At 44.9% G+C, this 18,399-nt stretch overlaps 1 protein-coding gene across 1 annotated transcript in view; it reads right to left on the bottom strand.

Moving 5' to 3' along the window:
• Nucleotides 1–18,399, bottom strand: part of LOC143923711 (uncharacterized) — a 512,582-nt gene that overhangs the window by 258,986 nt on the left and 235,197 nt on the right. Inside the window, exon 9 of the mRNA XM_077447518.1 lies at nt 1,688–2,044. Coding sequence (XP_077303644.1) covers nt 1,688–2,044 — 357 coding nt within the window. The remainder of the gene's footprint in view (nt 1–1,687; nt 2,045–18,399) is intronic.

Raw genomic sequence — 18,399 nt, 5'->3', positions numbered from 1 at the left:
GGCTGAACTCACGGTTTCTTTTCAGGCACTTCAGAAGGTGTCTGCTCTGGCTCCTCCCAGCACTGACGGCTGACCCATACGGGCGGGCATGCAGCCGCGCAGAGGCCGACGAAGGCGTCTCATCTAGCTCCTCCCTCCCAGCGCCGATGGCTGAGTTTAACTGGCAGCCGGGCGGCCGAGGAGAGGCTGGATGAGCCCCGCAAGGACTTGCAGCCTGCCGGCCCCCGGCCCACCGGGCAAGTGCCCGGTTTGCCCTATGGCCAATCCGGGCCTGGCTCTGGCTGTATGTTTAGGGTCATTGTCCTGCTGGAAGGTGAACCTCCACCCCAGTCTCAAGTCTTTTGCAGACTCTAATGCCACCTACACACGACCAGACTTTTTGGCAGACTAGGTCCGACGGGATTAGTCCGTGGGACAATCCGATCCTGTGTGGGCTAATCCATTCATTTTTCAGGAAAAAAATCCGGTGGACCTTCACATTTATCCAACAGACTCAATTCCGGCAGACTCAAATCGGGAAAACTCTTCGTCTGTGTGCTGGTCCAACGGACCAAATACGAGGCAAAGGGAAGCTATTGGCTACTGACTGGCACAGTGTGATAGAGCCCACACACGGTCGGATTATCCGACAACACGGTCCGATCGGACATTTTCCATCGGAATGTCCGACCTTGTGTACAAGGGCTAACAGTATAAATTTGATGTCCCCTCAAAATAACTCAACACACAGCCATTAATGTCTAAACCACTAGCAACAAAAGTGAGTACACCCCTAAGACCCCTGGATTATGTCTGAAGACGTTCTCATGACTAAGATCAATGTATATAGTCAGTAAACATATACTACAAAAAATGGATATCAAATTCTCCGCCAACAATAGCTCAATGGTTCGAAGCAATTCATCTTAGCACATAAACATAGGAGAAGCCCTAACATATTTTTGAAAACTTGGTCCTGGTGGTTTGTCTCCAAATTATCTGAGTAAATAGTTGAGCATAACAATGATGGTGAGGAAAGTTAGTAATGAGAAGATTCATGGTGGATAACTGTATATGTATATACTGTGTATGTTGCTAGGGGGTAGTAACTTAATTATATTGAATATAATGATGGCTTTATATTGTTAATCTCATGTCAGAAAAATGTAATTGTTAAATTTAATTTGATGTGATAAAAGGTTTACAGCAAAATTCAAAATGCAACCGCAAGGCATCATTTTTATTTTTCTTATTGTTGCTGGGTGGGGTTGTTTTGTGGGAATGATTTGTGTGTCTTGAAGTGTTTTTTTTTTTTTTTTTTGGGGGGGGGGTTCCGTTTCAAAAATTCTTTATTGATAAAAGAAGTGAAGTGATGTAAAATAGGTAATGATTATCATCAATTGACATCAACATTTAATGAGGGGTATACAGTAGCTGGTACAAACCAACCTAAGTATTACTGTAGTCTGCTATACATATAAGTAATAGAAGGAAAGCAGGAAAGGGTCGGGGATAAGGGAGAAGCAGTGATGGGGGGAAAGGCAAGGAGTAGAGTTTTTGTTTTTTTTTGCAAATTTGAAAATTAAATAAAAATACTTGATTGAAAAAAAAAAAGTGCACAATAACACACACAGATGTGTGAATGCAGCGTCAATGTGAACATTCACTTAATGGTTATGTGATGACAATCTTATTATGAAAAGTGTACCTATCTTTATAGGACCCGTTCTTCTCTCTATGGGCTTCTCCAGGCTGGGATGTTCCACTCTACAGATGAACTCGGCCCTCTGGTCTCTGAGGAGTGATGGGGTGAACGTCAGAGATGACTTACTGGAGAAGGTCTTATCTTTCGACTCTTTTGTTTTCTTATCAGAGACTTTGTAGACATCTTTATGAAGCTCCGTTACAATGGGAAGCGGCGAGTCTGTTCCGGGTTCCTTTTTAAACCAGATCACTTTCAGATGATCTGGGAAATATCCGGAGATATCACAGGTCAGACAGGCTTCTTTATCTTCTTCCAGGTTGGGAATTATGATGTCTCCAACTTGTGGACACCAGGGCAGATCTGCAACACAAAGACGGACAAGTCAGTTCATACTTCACAAGGGGTTGGATTCTTTAACCCTTTCATGACTAAGCCTATTTTTGGCATTTGGTGTTTACAAGTTAAAATCCATATTTCTTGCAAGAAAATTACTTGGAACCCCCAAACATTTATATATATATCAGAGACTCTAGAGAATAAAATGGCGATTGTTGCAATATTTTATGTCACACGGTATTTGCGCAGCTGTGTTTTAAATGCAACTTTTTGGGAAAAAGGGACACTTTCATGAATTAAAAAAAAAAAAAACACGAAACAGTAAAATTAGCCCAATTATTTTGCATAATGTGAAAGATGATGTTACGCCGAGTAAATGGATACCAAAATGTCACACTTTATAATTGCACGCACTCGTGGAATGACAACAAACGACGGTACCTAAAAATCTCAATAGGCCACACTTTAAATTCTTTTACAGTTACCAGATTAGAGTTACAGAGGAGGTCTAGTGCTAGAATTATTGCTCTTGCTCTGACGATCACGGCGATACCCGACATGTGTGATTTGAACACCGTTTACATATGCGGGCGCGACTTCCGTATGCGTTTTCTTTGCTTTCACGAGCTCACGGGGACGGCGGGCACTTTAAAAAAAAAATTTTTTTTTTTGATTTATTTGAAAATTATCCTCCGGCATAACAGCCGAGCGGCTTTTAGCCACATTGGTTGTTATGGCCGGATAGCCGATCGCCCGCTGTGGAAAACGGTACTGGGATGATGCCTGTAGGTGCGGGCATCATCCCGGTATAACCCCCGGAAGCCGAGTACGCATATCTGCGTATGCTCAGGAGGAAGGGGGAAGGGGTTAATATGCAAAGATGCAGTTAATGCAAAATAATGTTCAAATCGGATCACTTCAGTCCTGTAGGAACCTTTTTCAATGCTACTGTAAAGCTTGTGAAAACAGGTAGTACTACATACAAACTTACTATGATGTCACAACATGAGAACATCAAAGACCCACCCACAAACTAGAGCATAGGTGAGTGGAGAAGAGCACCAGCTATTGGGGGAGTGAGGGATAAAGTATGTTTAGTTGCTTTTTCTCTTCTCTCTCTCTCGACAAAATGAGCATTTAACTCTTGTAATGGTGGGAGAGTCTCACTGCAGGGGTAATTTTTCTCCCAGAGTTTAGCTTAAGACCAATTTCACACTGGGGCGGTTTTCAGGCACTTTAGCGCTGGAATTAGACTCTGCTAAGTGCCCAAAAATCACCTCTCATTCATTCTAGTGTGACTTTTCAGAGTGGGGCGGTGTGCTTGCGGGATGGGAAAAAAAAAGTCCTGCAAGCAGCATCTTCGGGGCGCTGTATACAGAGCTCCCAAAACGCCTCTGCCCATTGGAATGAATGGGCAGTGCTTTCAAAGTGCCTTAAAAGCGATTTGAAAGCATCACAAAACAGTATTTTTTTTTAGTCCCTTTTTTGGGGTTAAAAGCACCCTCTTAGCAGGCGAGAGCGGCACAAAAGCCCTGCTTAAACAGTGGTTAAACAGCAGTAAAGCGACGCTAAAACTAGTGAAAATGGCCGCGGCCACGGTGTGAAAGGGGCCTTAAAGCGGAGGTCCACCCTAAAATGGACCTCCGCTCATCGGAATCCCCCCCCCCCTCCGGCGCCACAATCGGCACCTTTCAGGGGGGAGGGGGGTGCAGTTACCTGGATAATCCAGGTAACTGCACCCACTTCCGGGCTAGCTCTCTGCGGAACGGGCCGTACGTTACGCCCCGTTCCGCAAGCGCCCGCCCCCTTCAGCAAGTGCCCCGCTGCCTGCTGGGAAACACACAGCTCCCAGAGGCAGCGGGGACCGTCCGGATTGCGCCGCGCGGCTCGCGCATGCGCAGTAGGGAACCGGGAAATGAAGCCGAAAGGCTCCATTTCCTGATTCCCATACCCAAGATGGCGGCGGGACCCGGCAGCCGAGCGAGCGATCGGCTTCGGGTGCCGACATCGCGGGCGCGCTGGACAGGTAAGTGTCACTATTTAAAAGTCAGCAGCTGCAGTATTTGTAGCTGCTGGCTTTTAAAAAAAAAAAAAAACGCGGAGTCCCGGTGGACTCCCGCTTTAAGCAAATTCAGATTTGAAAGGAATAATAAGAAGCAGCACCTTTTTTCCCCCTATACAGTATAAGATTGTAATAGACCTAGGAGATCTTAGGGCACTCTGTGGTGGAGATTTTGAAATATAATATTTATAGCAAGGAAGGCCAATTCTAGGAAGCCATTAAAGGAAACCATTCTGAATGTATGACTTAATATTTTCAGGTTTATGTGTGTATGTGAGCAGAGGTTTTAATACAGAAATGTCTTATATCTCGTGGGAACCATTGAATGTCCCCAGGTGTTAAGTGAATACCAATCATCTTTGCAGACATTGAGGCTCCATTTCCCCAGGGGACATTAACATGCTAATGTCGGAACTGTTTGGGCTGAAAGATCAAAGGAGGTGGTTCATTAATTAATAGACGGAATGGCACCGGACGTTCAGACCTGAAATGTGGATATTCCGGGAGCTTCAAAATTAGCCAGAGTGTGAGCCATCTTGAACCAATCGGCATTTAGACTTCAGAATCAGCCAATCAGAGGTTGTTGCAAACTCAGAGCCAATGGGTGCGTTCCATCTTCTGATTGGCCGAGAATGTATATAAAATAGGGTGAGAGTTAGCTGAAGGCCTGTTCAGTTCCAGACTATCGGGGGCGACAGGATGTCTGTGTAACGTATACTTGTATCTCTCTCATGGACTGGACGCATAAGATTCCTATGTAATGTATTTCCCTTATCTCTCTTCATCCCGGTGTGCCCCCCCACCCCCTTTTTACAAAAATGGTAACATAGGGAAAAACTAGATACTGTGTCTGTATTTTTATTATGTCTCTTTTCTATCTCTAACTATTTCTTTCCTAGGATTTGTCTTGAGATATTGATAAATATATTGAAAGTGTATGTCTATTGTAACCACATGGCCTAAATTATCTTTGCAACCTAAGCAACACAGTACTTGTAACATCACTTGAGTTGTATGTTCAGTATGGAGAGTAGTGGTTGTCAGTCACTGCTCTTCGCATTGCTACTGGATCACTGGATCGCTGAGCAGGAGAGGAGGTGGGTGCAGCCCCCCCCCTTTCTGTTATTTTCTGCCTTTACTACCACTTTACTACCAGTCCACTTTACTACATAGCAAAATCTTTCTAATGCCGTGTACACACGACCAGATTTTTCAACGGACTAGGTCCGATGGTCTTCCCGACTGACTTTCTGAACGAGCGGACTTGGCCACAGACGACCGGACTAAGACCATTCGAAAGACTGTTTGTTTTGAACATGATTACGTAAACGGGACTAAACAAGGAAGTTCAATAGCCAGTAGCCAATAGCTGCCCTTGCGTCGTATTTGGTCCGTCGGACCAGCATACAGACAAATGGTTTTCCCGATTTTTAGTCCATCGGACTTGAGTCCGTCGGATAGATTTGAAACATGTTCTATTTTTAGGTCCGTCTGATTTGTTTTTATAAAAAGCGATTGGACTAGCCCACACACAATCGGATTGTCCAACTGACTGATCCCGTCGGACCTAGTCTGCCGGAAAAAGTCGTGTGTACGTGGCATAACAGTAAACACAGCTGCTGAGAGGAGAGCATACTTTCTCTATCTCACCACATGGTATGGTTCAACCTACATGCCATGCTTGATATGTATGTAACCTTCTTCTTTTCTTTGCTTAAATACAATAAATTTATTAGTATAAGTGCCCCTGGCCAATTTATGCCAAATGCAGGGATTTCCACAAATTTTGTAGCAGATTCCTACCTTTTTATTATTCATTTCAATGAAATCTAAATTAAATTAGTTGAATCAATATTAAATTATTGTATCAATATTATTTAATCTATTAAGTCATTTTTATTAGTTTGTACATTAGTGTATGTGGGTTTTTCTATTTCCATGCCTTTAGAGACTTGCTGTGACCGCCATCTTGCTGGTTGGTATCAGGTCACCAGCCAGGTCAATAATAAGGGGCATGCCAAAAGGAGAGCTAGAGATAGAGATAGAAAAAAAAGGGGTCTGTGAGAGACTGCAGTGTTGTATTTTGTAAGATGTGCTATTTGCTTCTCCCCCTCCCTGCCAGTCATTGTCCCCTGTACATGTACATATGGGAATGGGACCCATCATAAATGGGGATAGAGTATCATTTGAAAGTTTTCCAGCCATCTGAAATCTATCAATATCCACAACATTTACCAGTATAGTCCTCTGTCTTCCGGTATGCCTAGGCCATGGGTGCTCAACCTGTGGCCCTCCAGCTGTTGCCGAACTACCCGAATTCCCATCATGTCTCTTCCTTTGGGAGTCATGCTTTTAACTGTTATGCCGCGTACACACGCTCAGAATTTCCAACAACAAATGTTCAATATGAGTTTGTTGTCGGAAATTCCGACCGTGTGTAGGCTCCATTGGACATTTGTTGTCAGAATTTCCAACAACAAAAATTTTAGAGCTGGATCTCAAATATTCCGACAACAAAATCCATTGTCGGAAAATCCGATGCACAAAATTCCATGCATGCTTGGAATCAAGCAGAAGATCCGCACTGGCTATTGAACTTCATTTTCTTGGCTTGCCATATGTGTTGTACATCACCGAGTTCTTGACGTTTGGAATTTCCGACAACATTTGTGTAACCGTGTGTATGCAAATCGAGTTTGAGCCAACATCCGTCGGAAAAAAAGATTTTGTTGTCGTAATGTCTGAGTGTGTGTACGCACCATTAGCCTTGCAATGCCTCATGGGATTTGTAGTTTCGAAAACAACTGGAGGACTGCAGGTTGAGCACCCGTGGCCTAGTCTAATGACCAGACAAGAAACATGAAGTGGGCTGTATAAGGTATTTACTGGAAGAAAAAGAAATGTTTTACTTTCCAAAGTTAAAACAACAACAAGGGCAGAAATTTAATAGATGGAAAGTTTAAAAAAAAATTACGTTAAGCAGCCGCACACAAAAGCCTAAGCTTTTTGTGGGCTTCTTGGCTGGGGTGTCTGCAGGCTGTTCATTGATATCTCCTTCCATACGTGGCTTTTCTTTGGTTGGTTTCTCTTTGATGTTATTTTTTGAAAAACCTTTACAGTTAAATTGATTCATAATGAAGAATAATGAAACACACTTTAACCACTTCAGCCCAGAAGGTTTTGCCCCCTTAATGACCGGGACATCTTTTGCGATACGGCACTGCGTCGCTTTAACTGACAATTGCACAGTCGTGAGACGCTGTACCTAAACAATATTGATATCCTTTTTTTCCCAACAAATAGAGCTTTCTTTTGGTGGTATTTGATCACATCTGCGGTTTTTATTTTTTTGTGCTATAAACACAAAAGCCCGACAATTTTGAAAAAAAACAAACCACAATATTTTTTATTTTTTTACTACAATAAATACCCCCCCCCCCCCCAAAAAAAAATAAATAAATAATAATTACTTCATCAGTTTAGGCCAATATGCATTCGTCTATATATCTTTGGTAAAAAAAAGTGTATATAGATTGGTTTTCACAAAAGTTATTGCATCTACAAAATAGGGGATAGATTTATGGCATTTTTTTGATTACTGTGTAAATGTCACTGTCAGGGAAGGGGTTAACACTAGGGGGAGAGCAAGGGGTTAAATGTGTTCCCTCGGTGTGTTCTAACTGTAGGGGGATGGGACTGCCTGGGGGAGGAGACAGATTGTTGTTCCTATATACTACGAACACATGATCTGTCTCCTCTCCCCTGCCGGAACATGGACTTGTGTGTTTACACATCCCTGTTCTGGCTCTGTCAGGAGCGATCGCAGGTGCCCATAGGACATAGAAGCCACCGGGCATGTGCATTGGCTCCTCAGTGATGTGGGCGCACGCCCCCTATACCCCTTAAAGCGGCTGCTGTACAACTACAGTGATTCATGCATGGGGGCCATTTTGCTGCCATCAAACAACAGCGGGCGGTCAGCAAGAGGTTAAGTGGACGAGAATGAAATAGCGATAAAATTTAAGGAAATGGCAAGAAAAAAAACTTGCCAGAGAACATAGCAGGTCTTCACCATTCTGTGAATACATCACCGCCCAGGATGCACCCGATCTCATGTGATCTCAGAAGCTAAGCAGGGTTAGGCCTGGTTAGGACTTGAATTAGAGATTTCTAACTTTTGTTGCTGTTAAGAAACAGCTATTTCACCTTTGCAGACTGTTCTTTTGATAAAAAAATGGGAGGATCTGATTCTTTATAATCAGCTGGTACACTCTCAGTGTTCTGATGAAGACATTTTCAGTGTTGACATCCCTATGGAAGCATTTAACCCTTGGGGAGTATTTCACCAAAACAGAAATTTCTATTTCAGGGAATGCCTACAATCTGACTTGTATCTTAGTGCAGACTTCTGGGAAAATCAGTGAACCAATCACTGAAGTCGAGTCAAACCCGAACATTTTGCCAGCGCTTGGCATTTTTTTTTAAAGTATACGCTATAGTACTGTACACTTTGGACACCTTTGGGTGCCCCAAGGACAGTAGTAATGTGGCGCGTGTAGCGGTGAACATTGGGTGTGGCCACAGTAGGAGGCTTAACGGGACATGGTTATGTAAAACAAAAGCTTTCTTTTAACCATAAAATATGAACCAAGTCGGCCGGAAATTCCGATCATGTGTTCATTTTTGCATTACTTCATGCGGCACGGAGGAGGAGAAAGCTAACTTCTCCTCTGCTTTGTATGCTGGGCAGAGTCGTGGCTGTGAGGTCATTGGTTGGTAGTGGCCAGGTGACTCTAGTAACCAGTGGCCAGAGTCTCAGGTGGAGCTAGAGGCGGAGCGAGCGCCAGCGCTATGGTGGGGTTTGCTCGCTCTGTCAAATTTAATTCCAGGACACTGTATTGTGTATTATGAAGGTGCCCAGGACCCGGGACAGACCTGGTAATTGCAATGCGGGACACGTGGGCACCTTAGGTGTGGCCAAATTGACAGTAGGAGGCTGAACGGGACACGTGCCATAGATAGCGGCACGCAGGCGCACTGAGCATGCCGCTGCTAACAGCGATATGCCGTTAGTGGCGGCTCCCGTGTGCTTGCGTGGGAGTGATGTCATTGCTGCTCCTGTGCTGTGAGTGGCCGGAGCAGTGATACCCAGAAGAAGATGCATAGTAGCCCATTATGCTTTACCTTTGCAGGGAGATAAAGAACAAGTAAAACACATCAGGGTTTACTTCCTCTTTAAGGTGGCCATACACTACACAATCTGATTGTACAATCTTTACGTAAAATATGCAGGCCCTTACACTATATAATTCTTGGCAGATCAAAGGCTGATTGTACAAGAAGATTGTGTAGTGTATGATCACCTTGCCACCAAGTCCTGACCTGTGAGCTTGAAACACTTGCATTACAGTTTCTTGGCCATTGCAGTTGGTTTGCACCTACAGTAAGCCCAGTGGCTGCTGTCAGAGTAAAATATGTCCTACCTTTGCCATCAGTAACTGAAACAAAAAAAAAAAAACAAACCAAAAAAAAAAAGCTGTAACTAAAGTAAATCCCATTGTTGGTGTCAGACCCTCCTCTCCCTGCAATCTTCAATTCAAAGCTGAGCGCATTGATGGGGGTGAAGAGGCTGTAGCACTATGGAGTCCGTATAAAGAAGGGGTATATATCACTGCAATAATGTCACAAAACAACAGCTATGCAGTAGGGTTGCAACCTGTCCAGGATTCACCCGGAAAGTCCAGGTTTTGAATCATGTGTCCGGGTTTCAGTCCGCCTGAAATCCGGACACATTATTCATACAGGAATGTGGCTCAAAACAGGGCCTGATAGGAGGGTGAGGGGGCACTATGTGTACTGCATCAATATTCTGTTAGGAGCACCCAAAGGTGTCCCAGGTCTGTTACAATCCTATAGTGTATAATGGAAAAAAATAAATAAATTGCTGTGCGCCGCTAAAGTGTTCGGGTTTGGCTTGAAGAAAAAGTGGCAACCCTACTATGCAGACACCATAGCAATACAGATCCCAAGCCATTTCCATGCAGCCCCCCCCCCGCACACACACACACACACACACACCAGTGGCGGCTGGTGAAGTTTTTGGATGGGGGGGCGCCAGACCCCGCCCATCATGACCCCGCCCATCATGACCCCGCCCACCATTTTGGCCCCTCCCACTTCTCATAAAACACGCCCCTTATGTAATCGGAAAAAAAATTTGACGTGGGTTCCCCCTCCGAGAGCATACCAGGCCCTTAGGTCTGGTATGGATTCCAAGGGGAAAAAACGGCGTGGGGGTCCCCCCCAGATCCACACCAGACCCTTATCCGAGCACGCTACCCGGCCGGCCAGGAAAGGGGGTGGGGACGAGCGGGCGGCCCCCCCCCTCCTGAGCCGTACCAGGCCGCGTGCCCTCAACATGGGGGGGTGCCTTGGGGGAGGGGGGCGTGCGGCCCCCCCACCCCAAAGCACCTTGTCCCCATGTTGATGAGGACAAGGGCCTCTTTCCGACAACCCTGGCCGTTGGTTGTCGGGGTCTGCGGGCGGGGGGCTTATCGGAATCCGGGAGCCCCCTTTAATAAGGGGGCCCCCGGATACCGGCCCCCCACCCTATGTGAATGAGTATGGGGTACAATGTACCCCTACCCATTCACCTGTGAAAAAAAGTACAAAAAAAAAACACAACACAGGGTTAAAATATTTTATTGCACAGCTCCGGGGGTCTTCCGTCTTCGGGGGTCTTCTCGCCGGACTCCTCCGCTATCTTCTTGTAGCTCTTTTACTAGCGGAGGAGCCCGGCATTCTTCCTCGCCGCCGGCCTCTTCTCCCGACTTCGGGGGTCTTGTCCCCCTCTTCGGTTCTTCTGCCGGGCCACCGCGCCTTCTTATAGCTCTTTTACAGGCGGTGGCCCGGTCTTCTGCTGCCGCCGCCGCCGCCCGTTCTTCTTCTTCTTCTTCTTCTTCTTCTTCTCCTTCTTCTCCAGGAGATGTTGCCTCGACGATCTCCCTGGCCGGAATGCCAGGGACGCGCTGTGCTGCCACTTATATAGGGACAATGGGGCGGTGTCACATGGGTTGATGTCACATGGGTTGGTCACATGGGTTGATGTCACATGGTGACTGTGACATCAACCCATGTGACATCAACCCATGTGACACCGCCCCATTGTCCCTATATAAGTGGCAGCACAGCGCGTCCCTGGCATTCCGGCCAGGGAGATCGTCGAGGCAACATCTCCTGGAGAAGAAGGAGAAGAAGAAGAAGAAGAAGAACGGGCGGTGGCGGCGGCAGCAGAAGACCGGGCCACCGCCTGTAAAAGAGCTATAAGAAGGCGCGGTGGCCCGGCAGAAGAACCGAAGAGGGGGACAAGACCCCCGAAGTCGGGAGAAGAGGCCGGCGGCGAGGAAGAAAGCCGGACTCCTCCGCTAGTAAAAGAGCTACAAGAAGATAGCGGAGGAGTCCGGCGAGAAGACCCCCGAAGACGGAAGACCCCCGGAGCTGTGCAATAAAATATTTTAACCCTGTGTTGTGTTTTTTTTTGTACTTTTTTTCACAGGTGAATGGGTAGGGGTACATTGTACCCCATACTCATTCACATAGGGTGGGGGGCCGGTATCCGGGGGCCCCCTTATTAAAGGGGGCTCCCGGATTCCGATAAGCCCCCCGCCCGCAGACCCCGACAACCAACGGCCAGGGTTGTCGGGAAGAGGCCCTTGTCCTCATCAACATGGGGACAAGGTGCTTTGGGGTGGGGGGGCCGCACGCCCCCCCTCCCCCAAGGCACCCCCCCATGTTGAGGGCACGCGGCCTGGTACGGCTCAGGAGGGGGGGGGGCGCCCGCTCGTCCCCACCCCCTTTCCTGGCCGGCCGGGTAGCGTGCTCGGATAAGGGTCTGGTGTGGATCTGGGGGGGACCCCCACGCCGTTTTTTCGGCGTAGGGGGTTTCCCTTGGAATCCATACCAGACCTAAGGGCCTGGTATGCTCTCGGAGGGGGAACCCACGTCAAATTTTTTTTCAGAAATTTGGCGTGGAGTTCCCCCTTCAGAGCTCATTCTCTGATTGGCCACGGCAAAAGTCGCCTGGCCTGGGGAAACCTTTCTGGCTGTGAAAGCTTTTTGCATTCATTCAGCTAAATGCACGAACATTCTCCACAAAGTAGAGGCTAGAAAGCCTTTATGCGGTGACTCACCTCTCACTGTCTGGCAGCTCCGCTCGGGCTAAGGAACGGAGCTGACTACGTCACTTCCGGGTTTCGTGAAGCAGCCGAAAGCCGGAAGTGACTGCCTGTCTAAGAGTGACAATGCTCCCGCCCGTAGAATCACAGTGATTTTACGGGCGGAAGCTAGTCGGTGTTCTGCTGTGCGCCGCAAGGCGGGTTTTTAACCCGCAAATGAAGCGCCATGAATGCAATCTTGTGATTGCATGGACGTGGCGCTTCTCATAGTGCACTGTGACCGGCGCCACAGTACACTATGTTAAATTGTTAAATGACATTTTTTTTTTTTTTTTTTAATGTCTTAAAGGGCCCGTTTTTTTTTTTTACTTTTTTTTTTACTTTTTTTTTTTTTACACCTAGGGAGAGGGGGGGCGGCGCCCGAGCGCCCCCTATGGGCGGGCCACCACTGACACACACACTAGGCATTTGCATAACAACACATTGAAACAGACATGCTGGACTTCCATGCAGACTCTGCCCATTCTCTGCAACACACGGGGGAGGGGGTGTGGCTGAGCCGAGACTGAGGAGTCATGGCTGAGCTGTGATTGAGGGGTCGTGGCTGAGCTGAGACTGAGGGGGCGTGGCTGAGCTGACAATGAGGGGGCGTGGCTGAGACAAGACTGAGGGGGCGGTGTCCCTCTTTCTTCAGTGAGTACAGCCTCCAGACACAAGGAGGAGTGCTCAGGGGACCCCTAGAGGCAGTGAGTGGAAATACAGAGAAACTCCACAGACTCCAGAAATCTTTTTCTATTTACAGGTTGCTGTTTGGCCCGAGGAGAGGCAGCACGTTCCCTGGCGCTGCCCCTGCTCCATGTAGAATAATGTGTCTGGGTTTGATAGGTTGAAATCCTACAGATGATTGAAAAACCAGACTGTCCGGGTGAAAAATGGATAGGTGGCAACCCTATGTTCTGTACATCTGTGTACAGAACTCCTCCAGGTTGTCTTATTGCATTTTATAAAAAATTGCAGATTGAAAAAGGAAAGATCATTTTAATAACATTATATTATGATATGGCTTGTACAGCAATTGTATATGTTATAAGTTTTTTTTCTTATTTGCAAATTTTATATATATATATATATATATATATATATATATATAGTTTGGGGATACTAGCTCCACGGGACCAAGTGCATAAACTGGTAAAAGGGGAAACCAAAATACTTTTATTTATAATTAAATCAAAAATAAGGCTTTTCTTCAGCATACAAAACGTAAATGAAAGGGGTTGTAAAGGTAAATGTTTTTTTCACCTTAATGCATTCTATACATTAAGGTGAAAAAACATCTCACAGTGCCTGCGCCCCCAGCCCCCCCCGTTTTACTTACCTCACCCCTCGAAAATCCCGCACTCGCCCCGCCGTCCTTCTTCACCACTCAGCCTGGCCGCTGATTGGCTGGAATGGATGGATGGAAAGCAGCGCAGCCATTGGCTCGTGCTGTTGTCAATCACATCCAATGACGAGGAGCACCGGGGGGCGGGGCCGTGTGATACAGCGAGCGGCTATAGCCGCCGGCTGTATCACGGGAGCGCGCCCGTAGATGCTTCTCACCATGTGAGGGAGCTCGCATGAACGTGAGAAGCAGAGGAGGAAGCAGAGACAGCCGCCGAGGGACCCCAGAAGAGCAGGTTCGGGGCCACTCTGTGTAAGTATAACATGTTTGTTATTTAAAAAAAAAAAAAAATAATAATAATTTTACTTTACAATCCCTTTAAATTCCGCTTATCTTCAGCACACAAAAATTAGAAAAGAAAGCACCTACAGTTCTGTAGTCGGGTCTTCACCCCAAAGTTTTCAGAGTCCTTACAGAGATCTTTTTGCAGCCTCCAAAACAGCAACACAGCTCCTCAGACAGGTGTTAATCTCCTTCTCCTCCTCACCACTACCTCTCTACTACTTCATGTCTTATGGGCTGTCTTCTTGGAGGCCTTTAACCCCCTGTGTGACAAATCCCTGTGGTCAGGGAGGGAGGCTCTTTCCCACCCAAAATGTCACTTCAGAGCCCCCCAAATTCCAGGCCCCTTAATATAGAGAGGACCGCGAGTCAGCCCTCTCCTAAAAACTATCCCGGGAATTTCTCACCCATTTTTGGGTGACCCCCTGAAGCCTACCGGGATTTCCTTAAAGGGACCAAAACCCGAATATAGGTGCTACATAGCACCCATCCAGGACCCAACCTTGGCATCCTGTACAATATATATATATATATATATATCCTGAATTAAAATATTTATGCCATTTGATACATCCTCTCCCTTACCTCTTATAGTCAGTGTTCTGGTCTCCGGTTCATCCATAGATTCGTGTTTCCATGTTACAAAGACTTTTGTCTGCAAATCATCAAACAGCTTCATAGGAATGTGGCCAACACTGGTGACATTATAAGTAAGATCTTTGTGTTTTTGAAGATTGTTGTTCCGTGTCATGTCAGACTTTTTATCTTTATATTCATATGTCCATTTTATTTCAATATTTTCCGGGTGAAACTTCTGTAGATTGAGGGTGAAGAGAACACGAGAGGAATCCCCCATAGTGATCTCTATGGGCTCCACCATCTGGGGTTTCGCTGGAATACACAAACAGCACATTAAAGATGATCTAATCCCAGGAACAAAAAATGTTGTTTTAGGCTTTTTCCCCTTTATCTTCCGATGGTGATCCTGCCAGTAACACACTTCCTGTTCTATGGTGACAACACTCCCTTTTTGTAGAAAAAATACTCAAACCTTTGGGCTCACTGCCTGACTATAGCCTACGCCCTACAGAAGGGATATGAAATTAGTGGACCTCCAGCTGTTACAAAACTACAAGTCCCATCATGCCTCTGCCTCTGGGTGTCATGCTTGTGGCGGTCAGTCTTGCTGAGTGGTATTTGGTGGAACCGGGAAAGTGGAAGTTCCATTTTTGGGTGGAACTCTGCTTTAAAGTATCATTAAACCCCAAAACAAAAAGTAATATATTGCAGCTTACAAACCCTTAGATGTGATGGCTGCATTAGTCTTTCTTTAGGCTTTTTTTTATCAGTTTTCACTTGTGATCTGGACAGTAACACACTTCCTGTATTAGTGCACCCCTCACTCTGGATGAAGGAGAACATGAAGCACATTTGGATAGCAGCATTGTCACTTGGGGGGGTGTTATATGTACTAGCAGATTTAGACATGCTAACAAAGTGAAGCCAAAAGCAGCTACAACAAACAGTTTTTTTTTTTTTCTTTTGGGATAAAGGTTTTACATAAATAATTAAAAGCTGATCATTGTAAGCACCCCATCCCTGTGGTAAATGGTTTGTCTCAGATATAAGCCTGCAGAATCCACATAACAGCTCTGGATTTATGGCAGGATCGTCTGATGTGCTTTTGCACTTAATAAACAGATAAAACACAACAGTTCAACAGACCAAAAGGGAACAAATGAGAGAAGTTCTTTGTAAGGGTTTAGATACACTTTGACCACTTCAATACTTTCACTCCCTTCTTGCCCAGACCAATTTTCAGCTTTCAGCGTTGTCACATTTTGAATGACAATTACTCAGTCATGCAACACTGTACCCATATGGAATTTTTATCATTTTCTTCACACAAATAATAAATAGAGCTTTCCTGTGATGATATTTATTCATCACTGAGTTTTTATTTTTTGCTAAATAAATGTAAAAACATGCAATATTTAAAAAAAAAAACCTGCATTTTTCTTCATGTCTATTATAAAATTTTTCAAATAAACAATCTTTCTTCAAAAAATTGGGCCAAAATGTATTTCTTTGGTGAAAATATCCCAACTCAGAATTTAGTGTGTGCGAAAGTTATAGAGTCCACAAACTGTGGTATACTGTATATCTGAAAATCAATCAATCCTCATGTACTGACATTACATTTCTTGAGGCCCAAAAACACCAGGACAGTACAAATAACCCCAAATTACCCCTTTTTGCAAAGTACAAAGTCCAAGCTGTTTAGTGAGAGGCATGGTGAGTTTTTTGAAGTTATTTTTTTGTCACAATTTTTTGAAAATTTAGAAAATTTTAAATATATATTTTTTCACAATTTGCGCTCTCCCTGCATTCTTTTTAGAACAGGTTTGCAAAAGCCTTAAGTTAGACTCATCACTTTAGTGCCCTCGAGCACTAAGTAATTTGTATGGAATTTGTTATTGACAAGAAAAGCAGTAAAATAGACTCCCCACAGCCAACAACAATAGACCCACCAGCAACAATAGATGCCCCCCTCAACAATGGACCACATACAACAGAATACCCCCAGAAACAATAAACCTTCTAGCAGCCAGCTATAGTAGACTTCTCCCTCAACAGTAGATCCCTCCCAGAAACAACTGACCCCCCCAGCAACATAAGACCCACCCCAACAACAATATATTCTCCACCAGAAACAATGGACCTCCCCAGCAGCAATCAACCCTCCAGCAACAATAGATCCACCAGCAGCCAGCATCAATAGACACTGTAGCACAACCCAGCACTCCTTGCCATTACATACATTCAGTGCTGGAGGTGCTGTAACTGCGATCTCCCACGTTCCCGATGAAAAAAATCCCTGTATGTATTGTTAATGAGGCTAAGAGATAAGGAGCTGCAACACTAGAGAACTGATTGAGAACTGATTAATGCCTAGTGCATTAACCATGACACCATCTATTAAAAGTATAAAAATCAATTATTATACTCACAAATGGACAGTCACAAGATCACCACAAATCGTAGGAAGATACAACCAGAACATCTGTACATGCACCCAAAAAGACTGGGAGTGCCTACTTATAGTGATACATTTTGAGGTTGCAGAAGTCTACTGAAGTTAACCAAGGTGTGGTTGTCCAGAACCAGTATTCTTTTCAAATGGGGGCTCGTCCAGGATAGTGCAATCATCCGTGGTAAGTAAATTTTGTCTTAGTTTGACTAATTGTTTTCTTGCCTCGGCTCTGATAAAACTTTAGTCCCTTAAATCGATAAGAAAGGAGACGGACCATGCCTTATAATTGATAAAGTGGTCTTTGGTAGACCTGTCCTCAGGAAGGACTTTGTTGATAAAGAGGTCTTGGGTAGACCTGTCCTCAAGAAGGATTTTGAAAGTTTAAATAAGTAGTACTACACTCTTTTTGGGAAGGAGAAAAAAAGTGTTGGTGTTAATAAGGCAATTACCACCAAAGCCCATATCTGTGTCTTGCTTTTCTTATCTATCGCATAGAAGTATAAGATAATTTGTTGTGTGAATTGAAACTGCAAGGTAAGGCAGTCTTTATTTCACTGTTATTGTGATAATGGGTCAGTCGTAGGGAATGGATCTCCCACCTCCTCCAAAACCCGGGGCAAAATTGTAAAGATTATGTAGCCAGAGTATGTTGAAATGATGAGTTTATAAACCCCTGGGTATCTAACTTAGCTGGGTGGACAGAAAGTATGCACAGTAGTGATCCATTCCCTCGAGAAGATAATGAATTTCACATAGATATCATGAGAAAATGGGGGGGGGGGGGGTGTTTGGACTGGTTTCTGGTGTACGTATGCCCCTTAATGGTTTCAGAGAAATAGTAAGAAACAAAAGAAGCCCTCTAAAAATCTAAATAGAGAGGCTAATGATAAGAAATATAAGGATGAGGCAGATAAAAAGTGACAAGATCCAACTGCCCCTCCCCTCCCATAAACAATGTAACCCAGTTTCACAAAAGAAGATATAGACCTGCTGGCTGGACACCATGCCAAGCAGCAAAAGCCATGCAGAAATCCCACACCTGAGTCTACTACTGACACAGACGGGAAACCAGATAAATACCCAATTTCAAAAAAAGATTGAGGAAGCAATAAGAAAGGACAAGGCAAAGTTAAGAGGATTATCAATTAGAGTTAAGAAGGACAGAGGAACAAATGAAACCGCTCCAGGAAAAAGTAAATACTTTAGCTGCCCAAACGCCATTATTAAAATGACAATTAAGAAGTCAGAATAAGGAGGCGGGTAAGAATAGGGAGGTAAGTAGGGACACTGAGGAGGAAGACGGGGCTATATTTCAGGGCCCCTTTATGACCATAGGTGAGGATATGCTTAAAAACATACATAAAATTATAAAACACTGTCCAA

The sequence above is a fragment of the Lithobates pipiens genome, unplaced genomic scaffold (assembly GCF_037356315.1).
Source record: "Lithobates pipiens isolate NorthernLeopardFrog02 unplaced genomic scaffold, aLitPip1_a1.2 Scaffold_22, whole genome shotgun sequence".
Classification (NCBI taxonomy): Eukaryota; Metazoa; Chordata; class Amphibia; order Anura; family Ranidae; genus Lithobates; species Lithobates pipiens.
This window is presented reverse-complemented; position numbering and strand designations above follow the sequence as displayed.